At 35.4% G+C, this 22,557-nt stretch overlaps 1 protein-coding gene across 26 annotated transcripts in view; it reads right to left on the bottom strand.

Annotated features, from left to right (window-relative positions):
* Positions 1-22,557, bottom strand: part of ADGRL3 (adhesion G protein-coupled receptor L3) — an 802,670-nt gene that overhangs the window by 91,823 nt on the left and 688,290 nt on the right. For 25 of the 26 annotated variants that reach the window (XM_041725369.1, XM_041725367.1, XM_041725376.1 and 22 more), the window contains 2 exons: positions 21,855-22,031; positions 1,888-2,097 (listed from right to left, as the gene is read on the bottom strand). In XM_041725369.1, coding sequence (XP_041581303.1) covers positions 1,888-2,097; positions 21,855-22,031 — 387 coding nt within the window. The remainder of the gene's footprint in view (positions 1-1,887; positions 2,098-21,854; positions 22,032-22,557) is intronic. The other variant, XM_041725370.1, reaches the window with a different exon arrangement.

Raw genomic sequence — 22,557 nt, 5'->3', positions numbered from 1 at the left:
TGTAGGATCAAGCCTGGTGGAGTTCCACTCTCAGCATGGAGGAGTCTGCTTGGGATTCTCTCTCTTCCTCTCTGTCTGCCCCTTCCACTCCCCCACATGCACACTTTCTCTCGCTCTCTCTCAAATAAATAAGTAAATAAATAAATCTTGAAAAAGAGAGAGAAAGAAATCCTAACTAAAATCTGTATCTCTTACTAGAAAAGGGCAACAAAATTATAAACATTATCAGATTACTGTGGTTCAGTGATGAGTATAATCCTAGGGAAAGAGACAAGCAGCAGGTCAATTTCACTGAGTTAGAGAGATGACAACGAAGGGAGATGAAGACGTCCAGTGTCAGGCTAAAGAGGAAGCAGAGCCTCATGAGCACATAAGAGTCAGGAAGAGGACACCTATCCAGCAACAAGAAGAAAGCAGGTTGGGGTAAGATACACTCTACTCCAATGTTTCATGTCCATCTTTCTTCTCTATTTTACTTTTCAGGAGTGAGTTTTGTGCAGTATGCAACATGTGGTGAAACTTATCATACCATATGATTTTCAGGAAACAAAAGTAAGAATGAAAGTTTCTAAATGAAAAGAAATTACACATCAGTTGAATTGCAGGTTAACAACAGGATGAAATGATTTCTTCTTGGAAACTAACACAGTTTTCCATTTCTTGCTTTTTTGAGTTAGAACTTCAACTATTAATTTTTGTTATCAGAAGGCTTTACTTTTTGGGAAAAAATGTGCACTTTGATTGCTTATTCATATGTATGCATTTATAGGAAAAGCTGTCACATTTGTATATGATAACCAATTAAAAGTATAATCACCATAATTGTACCCTTTACAGCCATTAATCATGAATGTGTAATCACAAACATGAATTCAACTGCATTTTTATTGTAAAGTACTCCAAACTTATGGACACATACCAGAAAACAGCATTAAGTGAATGAATTATTTATTATGCCTACACATCTTCTAAAAAATGGAAGTTTTCTTTTCAGTTGCAGTTTTAGTCATGAGACCAAATGTGCACTATGTGCATGAGTCCTTAGTAAACAGAACAGGCCTCACAAAAAAAAAAAAAGTATAAGTAGGCATAGAGTCTGTGGAATAATTAAAATTCTATCTGTTATTCATATTTTCTGTTTCATTTTACCAAAAGCAGTTGGCTAGTGCTGCTCCTCTTCTCCCTTTTCTTTCCCTACTTCCTTTTATTTTCTGATATGACTAAATGTAGTTTGTAGTCAAGTACAAAGCGGACATTAAAGATGTAAACAGAACTTGTACAAATACAATGTGTCAAACAAAATTTGGGAAGGGTTTATAAATTCTAAAAATGACCTATAGCTTAAACTCTTTTCCAAATATGTCAATTAGAAAAACTCAGCTCAGATGTGAAGTTTTTCATATGATATAAACCATTTTTTAAAGAAGTATACAATAGAGGTGGCTGGCTTGACTCAGTTGGAAAAGCACACAACTCTTGATCTTGGGGTCATGGGTTTGAGCCCCACTCTGGGTACAGAGATTAATAAAAAAATAATAAAAAACTTTAAAAAAAGCATGTGATAAACTTTGAAAATAACACTTTTATCTTTTGGGAAAGATACTCTTTCATTTCCCCATATGCTTTTACTTAACTTTCCTCCATATTCTGCTCTGATCAAAACAAAACAAAAACAAACACACATGCAAATTAATAAGGAGACACTGTTCTTTTGAAAGGCAAGGCTATGAACAGAATGTCTCAAGAAAACTTCAGTCATACATCATATCTGAAACTTAATAACTATCTTAGGCAACTGGAAGAGAGGATACTTTCAACAAGAACATTTCGAGTACTGGAAACCTGGAAACGGAGAAGTTTTTGCTAATATCAGTGTAAGCTGCTTACCGGTTGGTCAGTTCGGTTGATCCCAATCAGGAAGAGCAGTTCAGCTACAAAAAGGCTGATGCAGAGGTTCTTGTGGATGGTGTTACGGTCACTCTGGAGCCCGCGGAAAAAGCAAAATGTGAAGATGCAAATCAGGAGACAAACAAGGGACAGCAAAATTCCAACCCATGTGATCACATCCAGAAGAAGGTCATGGACCGCATCACTGTGCTGGAAATACAACAGAAAAGCCATAAGTTGCAATTATGCATAACAAATTATAAAGTCAGATCAGGGCCTGAATTCATGAAGCATGATTTTTATAATGTAACTACATACTCTATGCACACAGTGAACAAGATAACTTAATTATTTGGGTCTTCTAGTGCGCAAGTAAAGCATTTGATATTCTCCTGGAAGTGTAAATCAGTTTGATATTCAGGGATGTCAATAGGGTTTGCACCTTTCTTTGGCTGTAGGTATATTCAGGATACAAATAGTTAAAGCAAATCAACTTAATTCTGGCCTACGATTTCAGGGAAAAGCTTTATTTTTTCCAACTCATATCACTTTTTTTAGGCTATTTTTTTTCTTTTTTCTTTTTTTTTTTTTAAACTCCCACTAGGGAATACTCTATTTAAAAAATTAAGCCAAACACTTAGGGAAGTGGTATCTCAATTGAAATGCTTTGTAAATCACCAAGGGGTTTTTTAATTTAGAAAAAAAAAATCATTTCCTCTGTCCTATAAGTTCTTTATCAGAATTTCCCAGGTTGAGTTCATAAAAGTATGCATTTTTATAAAGATTCCCAGTTAATGCTGATAAACAGCCACATATGTGGACCATTTATTTAGTGAAAGATCTAAAAGAATGAGGATATTCACTGGATTTATATTCATATTGAATGGCTTAAGGAGATCAGGAAGTTTGATCCTTGAAGGGTTTTGCATGAATAGAGCCTGTTATACACAGATGGAAAATAAGCATTCAGTATTACCAAACCCAATAGCAGCATAAAACAGAGCTAAGAAAAAGAAAAAACTTATAAAAGCCTCTGTACTAAAACTGCATTGGGGGGGGGGGGGCGTTCCTGTGAGTTCCATGCCTTTCATGTTCCTTATTCTATGTACTATCTCATTTCTCTCCTCATTCTAAGATTCCAAACTCTATTCCTTTCCTATATTTTGCCTCCACCTAAAAACACTTCTGTGGAACATTAGAATTAATAGTGGCCCAACATATCAGTGTGCCAAAATGTTGGAGCAGAGTTGAGAAATTGTCTATGACTATTGATGCCTCTTTTGTTTGTAGGTTTCTTGAAAGGTCTGAAGACCTAATGTCCATAAGTAGGGGAACAAATAAGTGATGGCTGACTTATAGAAATGATATTCTGAAGAGTAATAGAAATCAGTATTCTAAGTTTATAGTCACACACATGGATACTCATGAAAAATTTAATATTAGATCTTTTAAAAATGCAAGTGGCAAAAGGATCTATAACAGTATAATGTCATTTTTCAAAATTTCATTAGACAAAAAAACAATGACATTGTTATGGATATATGCATAAGTAGTAAAAAATTTAAAAGAAGCATAGGAAAATTTTTTAGTTGAAAACAAAGAGATGTGTTCCTTACTGACATATTTTTCAACTGTGTGGGTCATGCACATTGATTTTTATTTTAGGATACAAGTTACTACATTTAGTTGCCTTCCCCTGATAAGCTGACTTGAAAAATACACAAATATCCAGGTTTTCTAGTGTTATCTGTTTCTATTCAAACTTCATAATTTTCTGTTTTATACAAACTTGATACAAAGATTATTCTGAATATGGAAATTCTTACAAATCAGGCACTATGCTGTAACCAAAATCATAGCTCTCCTCAGGTCACCAGATAAGACTTCACAGTTATTTGATAAAGAACTCTGCTATAATACTGTCAATGAAACAGTTCTGAAATATTCCTGCATAACTCTAGATATATTTCTCGGAAGGAGCTCAAGCCATGAAAGAAAACAACATGAAATTTTGCTCTAACTGCTTTGTTCTCCAGGGGACACTACTAAAGTAGTGTTGGGTCTCAGATAGCTTAAATTACTTCTACTGTTTGAGAGTGGAGAGTGGTTAGTGCTACCTGGTTCCCTGAACAGAGGGCTATTTGCTCTCTTCTTTGACTCAAAGGAAAGATGCTGTGATTGAGTATCAAGCACCAATGTTCAGCACAGCAGTCTTCTATAATGGGAAAAGTGGCAGGTATAATACATTCTCAAATGTATCCTAAAGACCTAAAACACTAACAAAAAAAAAAAAAAAAAAGGAAAAGAAAAGAAAGAAAAGAAGAAACCAAAAAACTCCTGCCTTTGTCTGGGTAGTTACATTATTGAGAGATGTATTTACTTTCCTCAGTGCCTTCATAAGTCCTTCAAAAACCCCATGCAGAGTTTTTGAGAGAAGAATACCAGATGTCAAAACATCAGTACAAAAAGTACATTACACCCAAAGACAGAACAAAAGAGTCCAATGATTAATTCACCTTTCAGGTATTACTGTGTAGCTCAGAAAACATCAACACCAGCCACCTTGTAGATACTATATTGTGATTAGCAGCACCCTTCAAATACAACTCACCACGCGAATTTTAGAAATCAGATGAAAGGAAAAGAACAATGGATATTAAATGCCAACAAGGGCTGTGAGAATAGCCCTCTTAATAGTAGTGCGCCATAACAGAACGTCCAGGAGGCCAAGCCATGAAAAACAAACAAACAAACAAACAAACAAACAAACAAACACAAAAACCTTCAAGAGGATGGCCAGTTGAGTAAAACTCTTAGTTATGCTTATAACAATGTGATAATGGATCACAGTATTCTTATTCCCAAGTTCCACACTTGTGAGCACTATATCATTCAAACACCTCTAATATGTACTATATACAATTATGCACCTTATTAATTTTATATCTTATTCATGTTATATTCTAGCACCTAGTACAGGATTGACACATGAAAAACGCTTAACAAATATTTGTTTTTGAATGGTAGTAATAATCCTACTCTGCTTAGACCAAAAAGCCTTAGAACTGAATTTGTTATGTCAGTATAGCTCTAGCATCCATTTAATCTCCACTGGATGTTTAAAAAGGTATTAAATATTAAATGTTCAAAACTGAGCCCCTCATCATATCCTGTTTCTCCCTCAGCCATCCAAAAAAAAAAGTTCTCTTCCCTCCATTTCCCCATTTTAGTGAATGATAACTTCATTCTTTGAATTATTCTTGTCAAAAACTTAAGAGTCCTATTGATTCCTCTCTTTCACCTACCACTCTTAATCCATCAGGAAATCTTGTAGGCCCTGCCTTCTAAATCTGGCAGCTGTTCATTACCTCCACTACACCAAATTGGTTGGAGCCACCCATTTTTTAATAGCCTCCTAACTGATCTCCCCACTTTGGCCCTCATCCCCCTTTCCTCTATCCTCAATAGGACAGAGAAATTATTTTTAAATACAATTCAGATAGTATGACTCATTGATGAAAGGCACCTAATGTTTTCCATTTCTTTTGTTTGTTTGTTTTCCATTTCAGTGAAAGTAAAAACCAGTCTTTCAAGGGTCTATAAGGCACTACAACATCTGCATCTCTGTGACTTCATTTCCTACTCTCCCCTTCATTCAGTTCATCCACCACGTTGGATTATGCTTCACTCTCTGAGTATGTCAAAGACATTCCAGTTTCTGAGGCTTTGCCTTTGATGCTCCTGTGGCCTGGAAGGCTCTTCCAAAAGATAGCTGCATGGTTTACTTGCTACCCTTCTTCAGTTCCTCATTCAAATGTCACCTTCTCATAGAGGGTTTTTCTGAGTCACCACATTTAAAATTGCAAACACCTTTTCCTGATTTTTTTCTCTATTATTTTTCCTGCATTATTTATCTCATCAGCACTTATCTACACTATATATTTTGTTAATATTGCTTGTTGATTGTCTGTGTCCCCTACTAGGAAGTACATTCGAAGAGAACAAGTTGTTTTATCTCTTCTGATCACCAATGCATCCACAGGTCCTACAAAATTGTCTACTATAGAGTGGACACACAATTAATGAGCTCTATAAATAAATTCTCTTAAATTATTCCCACCTTCTAGAAGGGATTTAAATTTTAAAATAAAAGTTGTATCATGCTGCCCATTACACAATCTTTGGGACTCTTGGGTTCTTAAGTCACCTGCTCTAAAACCTTACGTAAAAGATAAAGAAAATTAGAGCTGGAGATGAGAAGGTTGTTACACCATAATATCTTAAGATATGTTGAAATATCAAGGTATTAAACAATTATGACAATGGAGACCAAACTATGCATGGGAGAAGACTTTAGAAGTAACCTTGTCAGCCCAATTTCATAATTGTTACCCTGAACAAACTACTTAACCTTCTGAGTATCAAAAGCTTTATACACATAGAGATAAAATAACTAAGGCTTCAGATTCTTGTGATAAGTAATTAATATATACAAAAGCAAAAACAACCACAAACACATTATATGAAAGTGAGAAAGTCAATGTTTCTTATTTCCTTTTTTAATCTGAAAATAGGGGTGCCAGGGTGGCTCAGTTAGTTAAACGTCTTCTTTTGGCTCAGATCATAATTTCAGGGTCCTGGGATCGAGCCCTATACTGGGTTCCTTGCTAAGTGGGGAGTCTGCTTCTCCCTCTCCTCACTGTGCTCTCTCTCTCCGTCTCAAATAAATAAACACAATCTGAAAACAGTCTGTATTATTTTCTTGTTTGCAGCAACTTTCATATAAATAATCAAAAGTCTATATGAATGATAAGGGATGGATCAGAAAAAATACTAACTATAACGAAAATAAATGTTAATGTTAACTAAGAACACAAAACGTTATTCCAACCAACTGATGAATTACCGAAGTTCGCTATATAACATTGCCAGCTCAGTTTATGTTAATAATATTTGTGTTAATGATGAATTAAGGTCACGAAATTCCTACATTGTCTGAATGAGGAAGATTTTAACTTTAGAATTTGAATTCTGCATTCATTACTGTACAAATGTGTTTATGACTTTTAAATAATAAAAGACAAAGAGGCTCAATTTCAGCTTTATACTCTTCTTTAAGTTATAACAAAAAGACAAAGTAGCAATGGAAGATATGTACCTAATATTTTCTTCCAGAGTCTGTACCATACATAGACTAGTATAATTTGTTGGAATGAGTACTTGCAGACTCATAAATTTATTTCCTTAAATACAAAAAAATTAAACATTTCAAGGAGATCAACATCTTATGAGAAGATGGAGAGGTTATGAGAGAAAAATTTTAAGCAGAATGACAGAGTGACTCCCAGAATGATATTCTGAGGGAAATGAAATGATTATAACCTCCTAGAAAGAAATTTTTATTAAAACAATACTTGTTGTTCAGACTTTCTATGAAGTTTCATTCAGAGGGACGCCTAGGTGGCTCAGAGGTTTAGCGCCGCCTTCAGCCCAAGGCCTGATCTTGGAGACCCGGGATCGAGTCTCTCTGTGTGGAGCCTGCTTCTCCCTCTGCCTGTGTCTCTGCCTCTCTCTCTGTGTCTCTCATGAATAAATAAATAAAACCTTTAAAAAAAAGGTAAGGTGATGATAATAATAGCTAAAATATAACTTAAAAATATCATATTTTGTTGGAAGTGCTTATTTATTAGGATACCTAATCATAAAAAAACATTATGATGTGATATTATTATCTTTAGTTTATAGATAAAGAAACTGAAGCACAGAGAGAAGGTAATTTATCCCAGATAACTCAGGTAGTAGGCAGTAGGGATAGGAATGTGGGAGGGTAACTAACTGTCTAGGTTGGCTCAGGACTATCCTAGTTTTAGTACAATGTTTTTGAATCCTTGGAAAGCCTTCCCGAGGATATAAAAGGATCCCAGCCATCACAGAAGTTTGCTTCAGAAGTTTGGAAGAAAACTAGAAAATCTGTACGATAGCCTAAAAAACAGGCTGGAAACTATACTATCTGTAGGGTCGAATGGAGGAAGCATTGCTCACCTACTTTCTTTTAGTGACGCCTGCTGTTTCTCACCCTGACTCCTGATGTTGGCACCCATGACCTGCACTTCCCAGGGCTGCATCCTCGGAATGATACAGCTTCAACATTCATGATCATCTCTTCTCTATGACTTTGGATTAATTTTTGTGCTTTGTATCCAGATTGCACTACTTCAACTTTTCATGTTGTCAATATGGTGACCATGTTTCTGACAATTCATTGATGAAACTGAGAACGGCCATAATACAATAATATGACCATACTTTTTAAAAAGGCTAAACTACTATGCTATTTTATAAAGATGCATGTAAGAATTCATGAAACCGGGTTGGAGAGGAAACCAAGGCAGAAGATTCTGTGCACCATGCAGAAATGAATTTGGGTCCACATATATACGTGAAGGAGAAGGTTGTGTGAATGAGCACAGGGAGGCTGAATTTCACAAGCCTGGGAAGAGACAGGCAAGTTTTTGCAAAATCAAAAGTTTTTTTTTTTCTTAAACCTCCTCCCCCACCCCCCCAAGAAAAGACACCAATGCTCAGTTGAAATTAATAGCTCATTGACTACATTGGAGGATGCCGTAAGAATAAACATTCACGGGCAGCCCTGGTGGCTCAGCGGTTTAGTGCCACCTTCAGCCCAGGGTGTGATCCTGGAGACCCGGGATCGAGTCCCATGTCGGGCTCCCTGCATAGAGCCTGCTTCTCCCTCTGCCTGTGTCTCTGCCTCTCTCTGTCTCTGTGTCTCTCATTAATAAATAAATAATTTCTGTCTCTGTGTCTCTCATTAATAAATAAATAAATTCTTAAAAAAAAGAATAAGCATTCACTGTGGCTCTGTTTCCTTGATTTCTCTATGTATCTAAGGAAAGTTATTTTTCTTGACTTGAAGCTTGCAAGTACAATGTGCTGTGGATAAACAGAGGGGAAAATTTTGATAGCCAATGTTTTGACCCTTCATAGTGTTAGAGCTCATTCTGCCAGATTCTACTAATAATCATACTTTGTATAGTATATCAAGTGATGTATTGCATCTTGGCAACAAAAAAATGTTTCCCCTGCCTCTTAGGTATTTTTATTTGAAACATGGAGTTTGAAATCTTTTTCTCGATTTCCATAAAAAATTTAATGAAACTTCAGAAGATGTAAAGCAAAAGCTTGTTGACACCTTGTCCAGGCATAAAGTAGACTTTGCTCATCTATGTGCATATTCAACAGACACTGCAAGTGTGAATTCTGGAAAATTCCATTCAGCCTATAAACTTCTTAGAAAAGAAAATAAACAGTTCTTACTAAATGTCCTGGATACCTGGTACACAAGGCAGCTAAAAGGAGATGTGGTTTGCTTACCTGTGATAAGAAGTTTATAATGAAACTTTTGGATCACTTTTTAGTTTCTGAAAAATGTGCAGAGTTTTTTTTTTTTTTTTCCTTTATTTATTTCTAGAGAGGTAAGGAGATAATCTACTGAGACACGTCCTACAAGATGGAAATCCTTGATTCTGGTCATAGAGAATAAGTTAAAATATTGGTCTTCTATAAGATTGTATTTTCAAAGTGTGGGACAAAAAGAATGTCTTTCCCTAATTTTGAAAATATATGACAGGGCAGCCCCTATGGCTCAGCGGTTTAGCACTGCCTTCAGCCCAGGGCGTGATCCTGGAGACTCAGGATGGAGTCCCACCTCTGGCTTCTTGCATGGAGCCTGCTTCTCCCTCTGCCTGTGTCTCTGCCTCTCTCTCTCTGTGTCTCTCATGAATGAATAAACAAAATCTTCATATATATATATATATATATATATATATATATGACAGATGAAAATGAAGAAAAAGTTTATAGTAAAACAAATTTTTATGATCTCTCTCTGAAACTGATGATCTCTGAAAAAGCTATTAGGAACCTAGAAAAGGTGAATTGACTTCATCTGAGTTCCATCAAGTTCTGCTTAGGTCACGACAAAGTCTCATAGAGAGGAAAACATGACTTATTTGGGGGGAATGTAAGACTAGTTTCAAAGAAAATGTCACTAACAAAGGGCAAGTGAATTAAACAGGACTTTCTCATTCCTTTATTAAAACTATAACTTATTTGGAATCCGATCTTGAAATCATAAAGCAAAATTACCTCAGTGCTTTAAAACCATTATCCTTGATAGTCTCTTACTTTATGTTAGTAACCAGTGTGCTTGGAAGTGTTTAAAAATAATTAAGTATTTTGGACATGGATAGCCTTTATGATGAATTCACATATGCAAAAGAACTGACTGATAAGCAGCTGGTCTACCAAAATAAGCCTTTAGGTACGAAGTGGAGGGGCATATTTAGAGAGATGGGAACTAGCTCCTACAAGTCTAAAAACCTGTTAGGTAATGGCTTTCAGTAAAACCCTTTGTATTTTATGCTCAGCATTTTTTTAAAGATTTTATTTTTAAGTAATTTCTATGCCCAATGTGGGGCTTGAACTCACAACCATGAAATCAAGAGTTGCATGCTCTATGAACTCAGCCAGCCAGGCACCCCTATGCTCAACATCTTTGTTGAGAAGATATTTAGTTTGCTATCTTCACATTGGATTGACATTAGGAATCTAGGGCTTGGTAAGACGGAACTAAAGGTCAAAGAGAATTTTACTTTTGACTATCTTCACTTTTAATTCTCTAAAAAAAGAAAAAGACAAACATACAGAAACATGTCAGAGCTATTTCTAGTAAATAGGAGTCATATCTGTTTATTGAACTAACTTTTTGAAGCCTCACATTTATATATCTAAAAAATATTCAATGATAGTCCTCAAATTTAAATATCCAATAAAAATTTTGCAGTCTCAGACAGAAAGACACATTTAGAAAATGTTTTTATAGTTTTTCACATTAGTAGCCCTGCTACTAATTAGTATTAAACCCTACTAATTGTCACAGTTAAGCAGTAATAACACATATGTGCATAATAACTTATTAAATATTAAGTATATTTTTGATCTGATGGTGCTGTTTCTCAGTGGGCTTTCTAAAAGGTTGATCACCCTAACTTTTGGCCAAATATTCCAGGCTCTTCACAACTTCACCAACACTGGAGAGAATCACAGATTTTTTCTTTTTCCCCTGTATCTCCTTTTCTGACCCAATTATACTAAGCTCCTTAGAAATGGACAGAACCAGGCTTGTATGGGTAAAAATTTCTTAAAAATGTCCTTTCAGTGTAATGATTAAATCCAGCAGTTTTGTTAAAACAAAGTTTGCCGATGGTTATTCAGGAAACTTCCTAAATCCCATACAAAATGGGTAACACCTTTAAGATTGTTTCTTTTTTAATTTTTTTTTTTTTATTTTTTAAGATTGTTTCCATTAAAACACACACATACACGATATTTTTGGAAGTAGTTCTTAAAAGGGGTTCGTGATACGGAATGGCATAGCAGAGCTGAAGTAGAGTGAAAGGAAATAATGGAACTGCCAGACTTGAATCACCCAGATAAGTTTATTGTTATATATGTACCATTCTTCTCCTAGAGTAATTTCCTTTGTCATAAGCAAAGATTAAATTTACCACATTAAGAAAGAAAAGTTTTAAAATAGAAACAAATTAACTTAGGTTTAAAAGAGAAAGTAATTTTGCATAACTAGATTATGAAAACCATACAAATAGAAACTGCACCTAGGCCAAAGTATCTAAGAAAAACTTGGTAGATTCATTCTAAGAATATTCATTAGAGGCCTACTATGCTTCAGGTACTAAATAAAATAGTATGTATATATAAACACACACACATCTCATTTTTATTTCATTATTCCATTTTCATTTGATTTTCTTAACTAAAGTAATTTCAGGAAAAAGAAAAAGGGGATGGAAACTGGGCTTCCTTTTTTCCATTCATGAATAAATTTATTGGATTTTAAACAGAGTAGGGGTCTTCCAGATATAACCCTGGGGACAATTACCTGACATGCCTAGAGACAATAACTTGAGCTAACATTAAATCTTACAAAATTAACATCCTAAAATTTCTATGAATTGGTTATTTAAACCAGCAAGCAATCAACCAAAGAAAACCTTTAAGTAATGATGCTGACACTGTAAAATACACATAGTAAATTGGTAGTCCTTTGAATGGAAAGACGGAAAATGGTTTTTAGTTCAGCCATATTTCTGTTCAAATGCTTTTAAAATTGTATTTATACAAGCAGACCTTAGAAAGCTACATAAATAACTGTGCTGGAAAATTTAGCCTAATTCCTCTAGAGTCCAGTCGAAGTCTAGCTTTATCACTTTATTTATTAGACACAATGGAATGAAATAAGCTAGGGAAAAAAAACCTCAACAAAACAATCACTGAATAGCCTCAATGGTTATTTAAAAAAAAAAAAAAGTGAAATTTTGTGATCTGGAACAAATAGAGTACAGTTAGTAAACATATCAACCAGTTCTTACTAAGAACAGTATAAGCAATTGAGGATATTTTTAGAACATTAGGATGGGAAAGGCTTTTATGCTTGGTTTCTTTGCTTGGTTGGTTGCAAATACTTTCTTAAGCATGGATAAATTGGGTAAGTGGAGCTATTATATTTAAATTAATTAAAAAAATTCCTTTAGTTAGTCAATGCTAAAAATTATCTCACTAATGAAGAGGATATGCAATCAGTAAAAAAGTTATGTATTGATTGTTTTAGTATTTATTTATGATTGTACCTAAAATTTGGTAGTGCTGATATTGTAGGAATTTAATGTCCATATAACCAACATTTGGAAGACCTGGAGAGTTAAACGTAGTTATGATAACATTTTGCTGCAAATCTATTATTTGACAATTTTATTGTGAAAAAAGAATCTGGTACTTCAAAAAGTGAGACAAAGTACTTGGCTAAACTCTTCTCTTTTTTAGGGAAAACTTAGCTGTATAGCAATAGATAAATCATTACATTTTATTAGAAACAAAATTAAATATTTGGGCCTTGACAGTTAACCACCCCTAGAATCAAGAGCTCAAGGGCTTTGAGGACAAGTAAGCATATTGTGAACTGAAAAAAATACTTTTTTTCAGAAAATTTTACAACTCCCAACATGATTTTAGCAAATTTTGTTACTCAATCCCTAAAATAATCCTGAGATAATGTTAGAAAAAAATTATTTGTCTTATTTCACTGATTTAATAACAGGAACAGGGAATTCAGATGATTTGCCTGAGCACAAGAAGCACTTTCCCCAGAAACTGGAATCAGGGCCCTACGTCTCCCGATTTTTAATTTTTATTGTAATTTCTCCTCAGGTTCTAAATTGGGGAAATGAATCATAATCATAATAATAATACCTATTGTGGTATTGTGGATTAAATGAGATAATGTATGTACACTTTAAAGAAATGATATTCTTTCTTATCATTACAGGACATGCCAGGCCCTTCTGAGAGGTGAAGTTCTCACCCAATCTCCACTTATTGGAGATAATATTATTATCAAGTAAATTTGATTACTTACTCTTTATAAAATATTTCAAACTGGAATTGCAGATGAGTCTCCAGATGCTATTTTTAACCAAGCTTATTTACTGAAGATGATAAAGAACCTAAATATTGTTAAGTGTAAGAATCCAAGCTGTGTGTGAGAAAAATCACAGGTTTCTTTCCGCTTAAATATTCCACTACCACCCAAAAATAAAAACAGTCAGAAAGACTGTTATTAATAATCTAAAAAGGGACGCCTCGGTGGCTCAGCGGTTGAGCATCTGCCTTGGCTCAGGGTGTGATCCGGAGTCCCAGGATCGAGTCCCGCATCGGGCTCCCCACACAGAGCCTGCTTCTCTCTCTGCTTGTGTCTACCTCTCTCTCTGTGTCTCTCATGAATGAATAAATAAAATCTTTAAAAAAAATACTCTAAAAATATAAGATTTAAAAAAAATAAAAATATAAGATTTACTGAAAAAAATGTACTTTAAAACTACAAAAATCCAGGCCTATTTTATGCTACTTCTATCCTGTCACTCTCATTTTGCTTAAATAGTTATGTGCCTTCATGCAGAGCATATTCCTTGAGCCATCAAGGTCGAATTAAGACTCATTCGACAGGCTCTCCCACAATGGTAAGACATTTTTTACAAAATACTGATTTTGCTGATTACTTATCTGTGCTGTTAATTTAACCACAAGCTTTGCCTATCACAAAGACAACAGTCAACTATTTGAGAAACAAAGGGTAGACTGAACACATCACAATTTTAAAAATGAGATGAATTAAAGTTTTCAAATATGTTTCCACAGATTCTTCTTAACTACAAAAAAGTTCATTGTCTTATTCAATGTTCCAATAAGGAGTCTTTGAATACAATGGAAAGGATACAGTATCTCCCACATGGTTTTCTTGCCAAAAACATTTAACCTGAATCTAATTATAAGAGAATAATCAGAAAACTGAAATTGTGAAATGTTCCAATAGGACAAATGACCTGGATTCTACCATGAAAGACAAAAACAGGTAGGAAAACTTCTACATTAAAGAAGGTTAAAGAGATATAGCAGCTAAAGGCAATGTGTGATTCTTGACTGGGTCCTGCATGAAAAAATCAAAGGCTATAAAAGGACATTATTTGAATTATTGGAAAAAATTGTGTATGGATTCTATGCTATAGGATAATACTTAATGGTAAATTTCCTGTGTGTGTTAGTAACAGAGAGTATGTTCTTAAAACATGTTTGTGGAAAGATTTAGGAATTAAATATTATAAAGTCAGCACTTTACTTTTGAAAAATCAAATATGAGATAAATATATCTGCACATCCATACACAGAAAAGTGGCAATCAAGTGTGTCAAAACTCAAATGTAAATTCAGAAAAATGGGTATATATTTCTGAATATACCATTCTTTCAACTTTTCAATAAAAGTTATATAAAAAAGAATAAATGAAAAAATAAAAGAATGTTTTTTAAAGGTTTATTTTTCTTCAAATCCATAACTTCAGCTGTTCTCTCTCTATAAATAGCTAATTTTGCATATATTTCCTCCTTTCACAAACTTAAGAAATCTGACCACAGCTGGTTGCCAATTCTTCTCAAATGCATACACAAAAAAGTATCTTCCTTGCTATCTCTAGTTAGGTTACCTTTCCTCTCTTCCTCAATGTCCTATGCAGGGATAGAGGAAAGACAGAACTTTTTTCCTCCTCTTCTAATAATTTCTGCTCTGTACAGTGACTGTATCAGAAGTTAAATAAAAAGATGTAGGCAATTAGTGATCCAGTGTTGATTGGGGGAAGTGATATGGAAGCTGCATTTTTTATTTCTTGTTGTTGATTCAAAGAAGCATTAGAGTTGAGGTCATGTGGTGCTCCAGGAACCACGGTGGTGGGAAGAAAATACTCCCTTCATACTTGCTCACATTTTGAAATATCTCCTCAGCTTACTGCTCACAAGTAACATTGGAAATACTCTCTCTGCCCTAGGAAATTAAAAGATGTGTGTTTGCAAGTGGCTGATACAGAGCGAGGGGTGTGGGTCAGTGAGGAAGGTAGTGCTATCATTCTTTTATTAACTAAAAGGGATATGTTGCCTTTTGGTGGGCTGGACAAAAAGGTAACCAACTCTAGAAAATCACAAATTGTTACAGGCTTAGATCTAAGTATGTTGGACTCTGGAAAAAGCACAGTAAACTGATTTCAAAGAATCTAAAAATTTAAAGAAATTAAAATAAACAGAGATAAGCTATCTTGCAAAATATGTATTTCTCAGAACAAAAATGAATCCACACTTTAAGGAAATATATAGATATCATTTAGGGTCTGGGCATAGCTGAAGTTTTCCTCTTAATAAATATATTTCAAACTGGTAGACGTAAAACATTTAATACATTACATATGTAACATATGCTCAAAGCTCTGCTGTGCTTTTCCATTGCTCTTTGAGTAAAACCTGTGCCCAACACCATTCCAATGGCCTTACATTACCTTCCATTCTAGACCCTTTGACTTTTTCTGCTAATGTACCTTCTCTCTTGCACTTTCCACTCCAAATATACTGTTCATAAAGTTCCTCAGACACATCAGAATCACCCTGGTTCAGGGTATTCTTGTTGCATCTCCCTGGAAGAGCCTTTTCCCCAGAGGATCTGCATGGCTGACTTTCTCACCTCTCTCTGCTCTTAACACTGCACTAGTGTCTAATGAGAGAGGTAGCATGCTAGCAAATAAGTAATTACAAATTTTTATAAATCTATGAAGCAAATCTATCATAAAATGGTTCACTGAGAACTCCCAAGAATAATTCTTGGATCTAAATTGTTGTTAATTTTTAATATAAAGTTAATATCAAGATACTGTAATAAAATCTTGCATATTTGATCATTTTTGAAACCATTTTCTTTTTGAGGAATATTCCATATTTGGAGAGAATTCAATTTGTCAGTTTCTAGTATCTTTCCCTAAATAAATACTTAATTTAAAGTACTATATACCAGTTATGATTTTCAAGCTCTACCTCTCCCTCGATCCCACCATGCTATATATGGCAAAATTCAAAAAAAAAATGAGCATATAATTTGGCAATGTAAGTGTGCAACCTTAAGCATCATGCACTAAACATTTTATTTTTCACTAATAAAATCATTACTTAAACTCAAAATAGCTTTTCTTTTTAGAATTTAAAGAATTTTTTTTAAATTTTTAATTATTTTTCATTTTAAAAATATTTTATGCATTTATTTGACACAGAGAGAGAAAAGACAGAAAGATAGAGCATGCATGCACAAGGAGGGGTAACAGCAGGCAGAGGAAGAACGAAGCTCCCTAATGATCAAGGGGCTTGATCCTAGGATCCTGAAATCATGACTCGAGCCAAAGGCAGATGTTTAACCGACTGAGCTACCCATTCACTCCTAAAATTATTTTTTTAAAAATAAGTACTTTCCTTCATGAGCAACTGCACAATCTTGCATTGTAAAACTATCTATTTTTTTTCCAGCATAGGAAAAGTTAAGCTATAAAATATCTGACACACAGAATCTATGGTATGACATTAAAACTTTCTAAATTGTCACTGTTTGGAATCAATACTAAATAAAGAAATAAATAAAATGATTTCAAACAGCAAAATCAATGCTTATACCTGGACTGGAGTCAAGTGTGGGATAGGGGCAATAGGATATATTAAACTACAAAAACACAGAAATAGAAAGAGATGCGAGCATCAAAATAAGGAAAGTGAAGTCTTTTAAAAGGTAACAAAGGGAAGCCTGGGTGGGTCAGTCAGGTAAGTAGACTCTTCCTCCCCAGCCCCTCCGCCTGCTCATGCTCTCTCAAATAAATAAATATATTTTAAAAATCTGTAAAAAAAAAAAAAAAAATCAGTGTCAAGTTGAACTGACAGGAAAAAGTGGTTTGCTTTTTTTCTTTTTTTAAAAATTATCTCCCAAAGAATTACAATTTGAGTAGAGGAAAGAGCTATAGGTGATATAAATGGTCAACTCTTCTAAAGCATTTGTTACAATGCTTTACAAAATCACAGCAGAAATATTAATTAGTTTGAAACTTACACTCCCATAAACTAAAATACTCCTCCCATAAAGAGTGTTCACAAAAAGAATCCCTAGTAAAAGAAGGGAGACCATTGGATTTGATGTATTTAACATTCTGCTGAGCAACAGATAAATAAAACTGTAGGTGATCCGCAATAATGGAAAAGTTTTAAAATACCATGGATACTATCTCAGTTTAGTATAAAATTATCTAATTTCTATAATGATTACTTTAAAAATAAATTTATCTATCTATCTATTTATTTATTTAGAGAGCCCGTATGCGCTCAAGCAGGGAGAGGGGCAAAAGGAGACAAGATTTCAAGCAGACACCCTGCTAAGCGTGGAGTCCAAAATGGGGCTCAGTCTCACAAACCTGAGATCATGACCTGAGCCAAAATCAAGAGTCGGATGCGTAGCAGACTGAGCCTTCCCAGCACCTCTGTAATGATTACTTTTGTGTCAAATAGAGAAGACAGTCAAATGCTTCCTTAGACAATAAAAGTACAGTGAACTCAGAAGTAGTTAACCAGCAAAATTGCCACCTTAGTGTAGACGCATCCCTGCCTTCTTTAACCTGTCTAAATTGACCTACCTATTGTTGAAAAGAAAATGACAGGGCCAAAATGGCATCACTCAGGCCAAATCACCGAAGCCCAGTTCGGGGACTTAATACCTAATCTAATAGCAGTTTCAACCTCTCCCTGGAAATGTAAGTATTAACCAGCCAGTCAGGAATATTCTAGTAAGTACCAATGGGCTAATCTCTCACACGGGCCCTCTCCATCCCCCCAAAGAGGAGGTAATTTCACTTAAAAGACCCCCAGCCTTTCCTCCAGGGAAGGTGATCTTGCCTGAAATAATCCTTTCCTCTATTTTGCTAATAACTTCCTCATCCTACCCTCTCCAATAAAAACCTTCCACTTTGATAAATTACTGGAGTTCCCAACTACTGTTAGATGGGACACTGCCTGATTCATGAATCAATTAATAAATCCAACCAGATCTCCAAACACACTCATTTGAATTTTTCTTCTTTAAAATTAAGAAATCTCTCTTACTACTCCTTTCAAAAATCAGTCTTAGCCCTTCTCTCCCTTGATAAATTATAAATTCCCTGAGGTCAGGGAACTGTTTTGCCTTATTTATTCCTCACAGTATTTTGTGGTGGTGGAATACTATGAAATTTTAAACAGAGTGGACACAATGAGCATTTTGAGAAGGTGACAGTGAAAGAGAGTTAAAGGGGATGAGGAAGTTGGCTATGGTGGCTGTTTGGAGGGGTAGGAGGAGGGGGAACTTTCAAGTCTAATACCGAATGTGTTTGTGGAAAGGCAAGATAGGCTGTAGTGGTTGAAGTCAAGTGTGCCAGAGGAAGAGGAGAGGAGTAGGAAAGGAGATCCAAAGATGCTAAGGAGGCCAAGATTTGGGATTTGCTCTGATTAAGAGAAGAAGTCATTCCAATTGGATCAAAGCTATGAAGTACCTGATTTGCATTTGAAAGGGATTGCAGAGCTGATTTCTGAGAATGAATCAGACTAGTGAGGAGGTCTGACTCACATTTCACAAGTACCCCTCTGGCAACTCTACTGAGAATAGATTTAGGAGAAGCAGGAAGGGAAGCAGAGAGACCAACTAAGGAGCTCTAACTAGAAAGTGAAGGACTAATGACAGTGGCTGTGACCTAGGTGGTAGTGATGACGATGCTGAGAATTTGTCAGATCCTTGATTTTGCAGCATATGCTGACAGGATTGGATGTACAACATGAGCAAGAAGAAACAAATCAAAAATGGTGAGAGCTTAGGGCCTGAGCATCCTGAAGGGCAATGCACCCTTCATGAACTAAGAAGACTCAGGGGAGAGAATACCAGAAATGTGGTTCTAGAATTGAGACACTTATTAGAAGCCTCAGGGGAGAGAATACCAGAAATGTGGTTCTAGAATTGAGACACTTATTAGAAGCCTCAGGGGAGAGAATACCAGAAATGTGGTTCTAGAAGTGAGGCACTTATTAGAAGCCTCAGGGGAGAGAATACCAGAAATGTGGTTCTAGAAGTGAGGCACTTATTAGAAGCCTAAGTGGATAGGTACAACAAGCTAGCAGTTGAATCTATGAGTCTGGAGTTCAAAAATGGAGATAGGAATCTGGGCATCATGAGATGTTTAGAGCCATATGGCCATATGAGATCATCCAGGGACAAAGAACAGATAATGCCCATACTAGATCTAATTACACTTTGGGCCAGAGGAACGAGAAGTCACAGTGATGAGAGGAACCCACAAAGGAGGCTAAGAAGGACCAGCTGCAGAGGAAGGAAAGAAATAAGAGGGCGGGGTATACCCAAGGAAAGGTGAAAAAGGTGTTGCAGGAATGCAGTCAGTGCAAATTCTCCACACATTCATTGCCTTACTAAATACATTCTTCTTATCCTTCAGATTGGAACATTTTTTTTTTTTTTTGGTAAGCCCTTTCGGAGCAAACCTGCCTTATTCGATGATCCTCCACTGCACTGCAACATCACAGTGTGTGTCTCAATTACAATACTCAAAAATGTCGTTAAAAGAAGGAAGGAAGTGCTCGATGGACAGCCGACATAGCTCAGATGGCAGCTAAGGGCAGCATGCGCAGTGCACAGGTAAGAGCCCAGAAGGAAGGCCTATGCATCAGGGTTCCACAGCTGAACAGCAACAGCTAGGAGATTACTCAGCTAACTCCTCTTGCTCCCCTTTCCAGCTCATCAAGCAAAACTAGCCAATATAATTCTGTGTCCTTCTTACGTTTCCCTGCAGGGTTAAAAAGTGACAACTAGCAAACAATAAATATCTATTCCAACGCTTTGCTGTATTTCTCACTGTGCCTGAATAGATGGGTGTTCTGTTTTACAAATTAGTCTAATATAAGTTTAGTTACCGTGTTTCTTTTTGGACTTCTAGTATTGTTCAGTCTGCTTGTTTCCTGTTTCTCAAGTGCCGAAAACATGCTGTGAGATCTAAATGCGCCTGACTGGCAATTGCAAGAGACTGTGGTACAGAAAACCATGGCATCCATGCTGTGTGACTGACTGCTAAAGGGAAATACTGATTTGCATTTATTTTATCTCTTGTTGACATGCAATAATGGTCATAGCCAGGATTCTTGTCTAATGGTTGAGTAGAGGGTACTATGCCACGCCAGCAACAAAAAAAACAAAAAAACAACAACAACAACAAAAAAAAAAACAAAAAAGATATTTTGTTGTTGTTTCAAATATGATCCATTTTTCTAAGTTTGAATATATTCCCTAAATGGAAAAATAGAATCCCAGACCCACACTAACACACTCCTGGTTGAAATCTAACATTTGTTAGTATAGCTAGTCTTGCAAAGCTACATCAATTTGTGATGCTCTGAGAAAATAGGGTATGTGGTCCTTTAAAGATCAAAATTTGAACTGTGCTGACACAACTGAGGTAATTTACTTTTAAGGTGCTAACAGGGTTTGGATTTGGCCTCCCTCTGGGTTACCTATGCTATCTCTAAATTCAACAGTGAGTGTCAAAGAAAATTTTGGATGAAATTATTTAGAAAAATGACATCAAGTAGATAAAACCTTTGCCACAGTTTTCACTTCTGAAAACATGTTGGAGAGTAATCCTTCCTCTGTTTTTATTGACATCAGGGAGATAAGAAGAGAATTTACAACCATTTAATTTCGTTACTAACCCATCAATCTCTATAACCAAGCTAATAAGGCTTTTGTGTTTCTCAAGCCTTTTGTATTTTTATGTCCTAAATATATCTGAAATCTAAGTCCTCCTCGTGCTCTCCCCCACCCATGGCAGCCAGACTCATGCCAGGAGGAGACTGAGCCAAATTAGCTGTGTTTCTGACTTTGGAAACTATCACCGGGATTTTCCCTTAGACTAGGGTTTTCTTGACTGGAGAAAACCCACTACATTATATTAGAATTTGCTAAGCCCTTTGCATTACCAGATGTTGTTTATTGTGCTAATGGCTACTTTGACAAGAGTCATTTTGGCAGTATTTAATTCTACCCATAGCTCCTTTGCCTTCAACCTACCAGACCCTGGTTCCTCACCCCACTGCACTGGCCTTTGGGTCCTCAGGTCCTACCTGGCTTTGTTCACGAGGTCTCATTTATTCATATGAAATAAGAGCAGGGGAGACTAAGGGCAATTTTTATAAGGACAGTTTAACTTTACAGGCTAACTTCAATTTTATAAACTATGTTGATAATAGAATAAAAAAAGGTTTCTTTGAATCAACCAGGAGGATATGAGTTGAACCATATCCCCAGAGAGTTTCTGAATAGAATTACTAAGAAGCTGGAAAACCTTTGAAGCAAGACTGGACTGTGGACTTAGGACTTTTCACAGTGGTATCCTGACCATATGCTTAGATACTTTTATAACATGGTATATATCTTACCTTAACTTCCACATGTGCCATCAGTACTGCAAAATTGGTTAGGTGGTTACAAGAGCATGTAGTGTGTGTTTTATTTGTTGTCAGGAGCCGACAGCCTTGTGTTGACCAATAACCTGTCATTGTGCGCTTGGAATAGCTCCAAAATGAACAGTTAGGGTTGAAATTCTCCTCAGACTGCTAAAAGGGGGAAAAAAAATCAATAAAGCCAATAAGTACTTTATGATCACCTAAATTAGATAGGTATTTTCTTTATATCTAACACAACTTCATACTCTATTTCAACTTTTGTGGAGATGTATACCAGTGCTTTTATCTTAAGTGGGCTTCATTAAGCCTGAGCAAATTTGAATAGATGTTGTTTATTTCCTCTGATTAGAGATGAATTTACTTTTTAAAAATTTAATATTAATGGAATACTAGTATCGATATCTCAGAATGACTTCAACTAATTTCAAAGTAAAGTACATTATAAAGGATTTAATTAAGCAATTTCTGAGAAGATGGTCTTTAGAAATCTTTGTTCAATTTATGATACAATCTTTGTACATACATAAAGATACGTTTATGCACAAACACATAATTACTTGTAACATCATACGTGAAGCCATGTCCAATTTCACTAAATATGTTGCTAACTCTTTTAATTATGGAGACATGTTTATAAATCTATCTACAAATATTTTATCAGAAGCATTTATAAATT

This window comes from Vulpes lagopus, chromosome 12 (assembly GCF_018345385.1).
Source record: "Vulpes lagopus strain Blue_001 chromosome 12, ASM1834538v1, whole genome shotgun sequence".
In the NCBI taxonomy this organism is placed as follows: domain Eukaryota; kingdom Metazoa; phylum Chordata; class Mammalia; order Carnivora; family Canidae; genus Vulpes; species Vulpes lagopus.
This window is presented reverse-complemented; position numbering and strand designations above follow the sequence as displayed.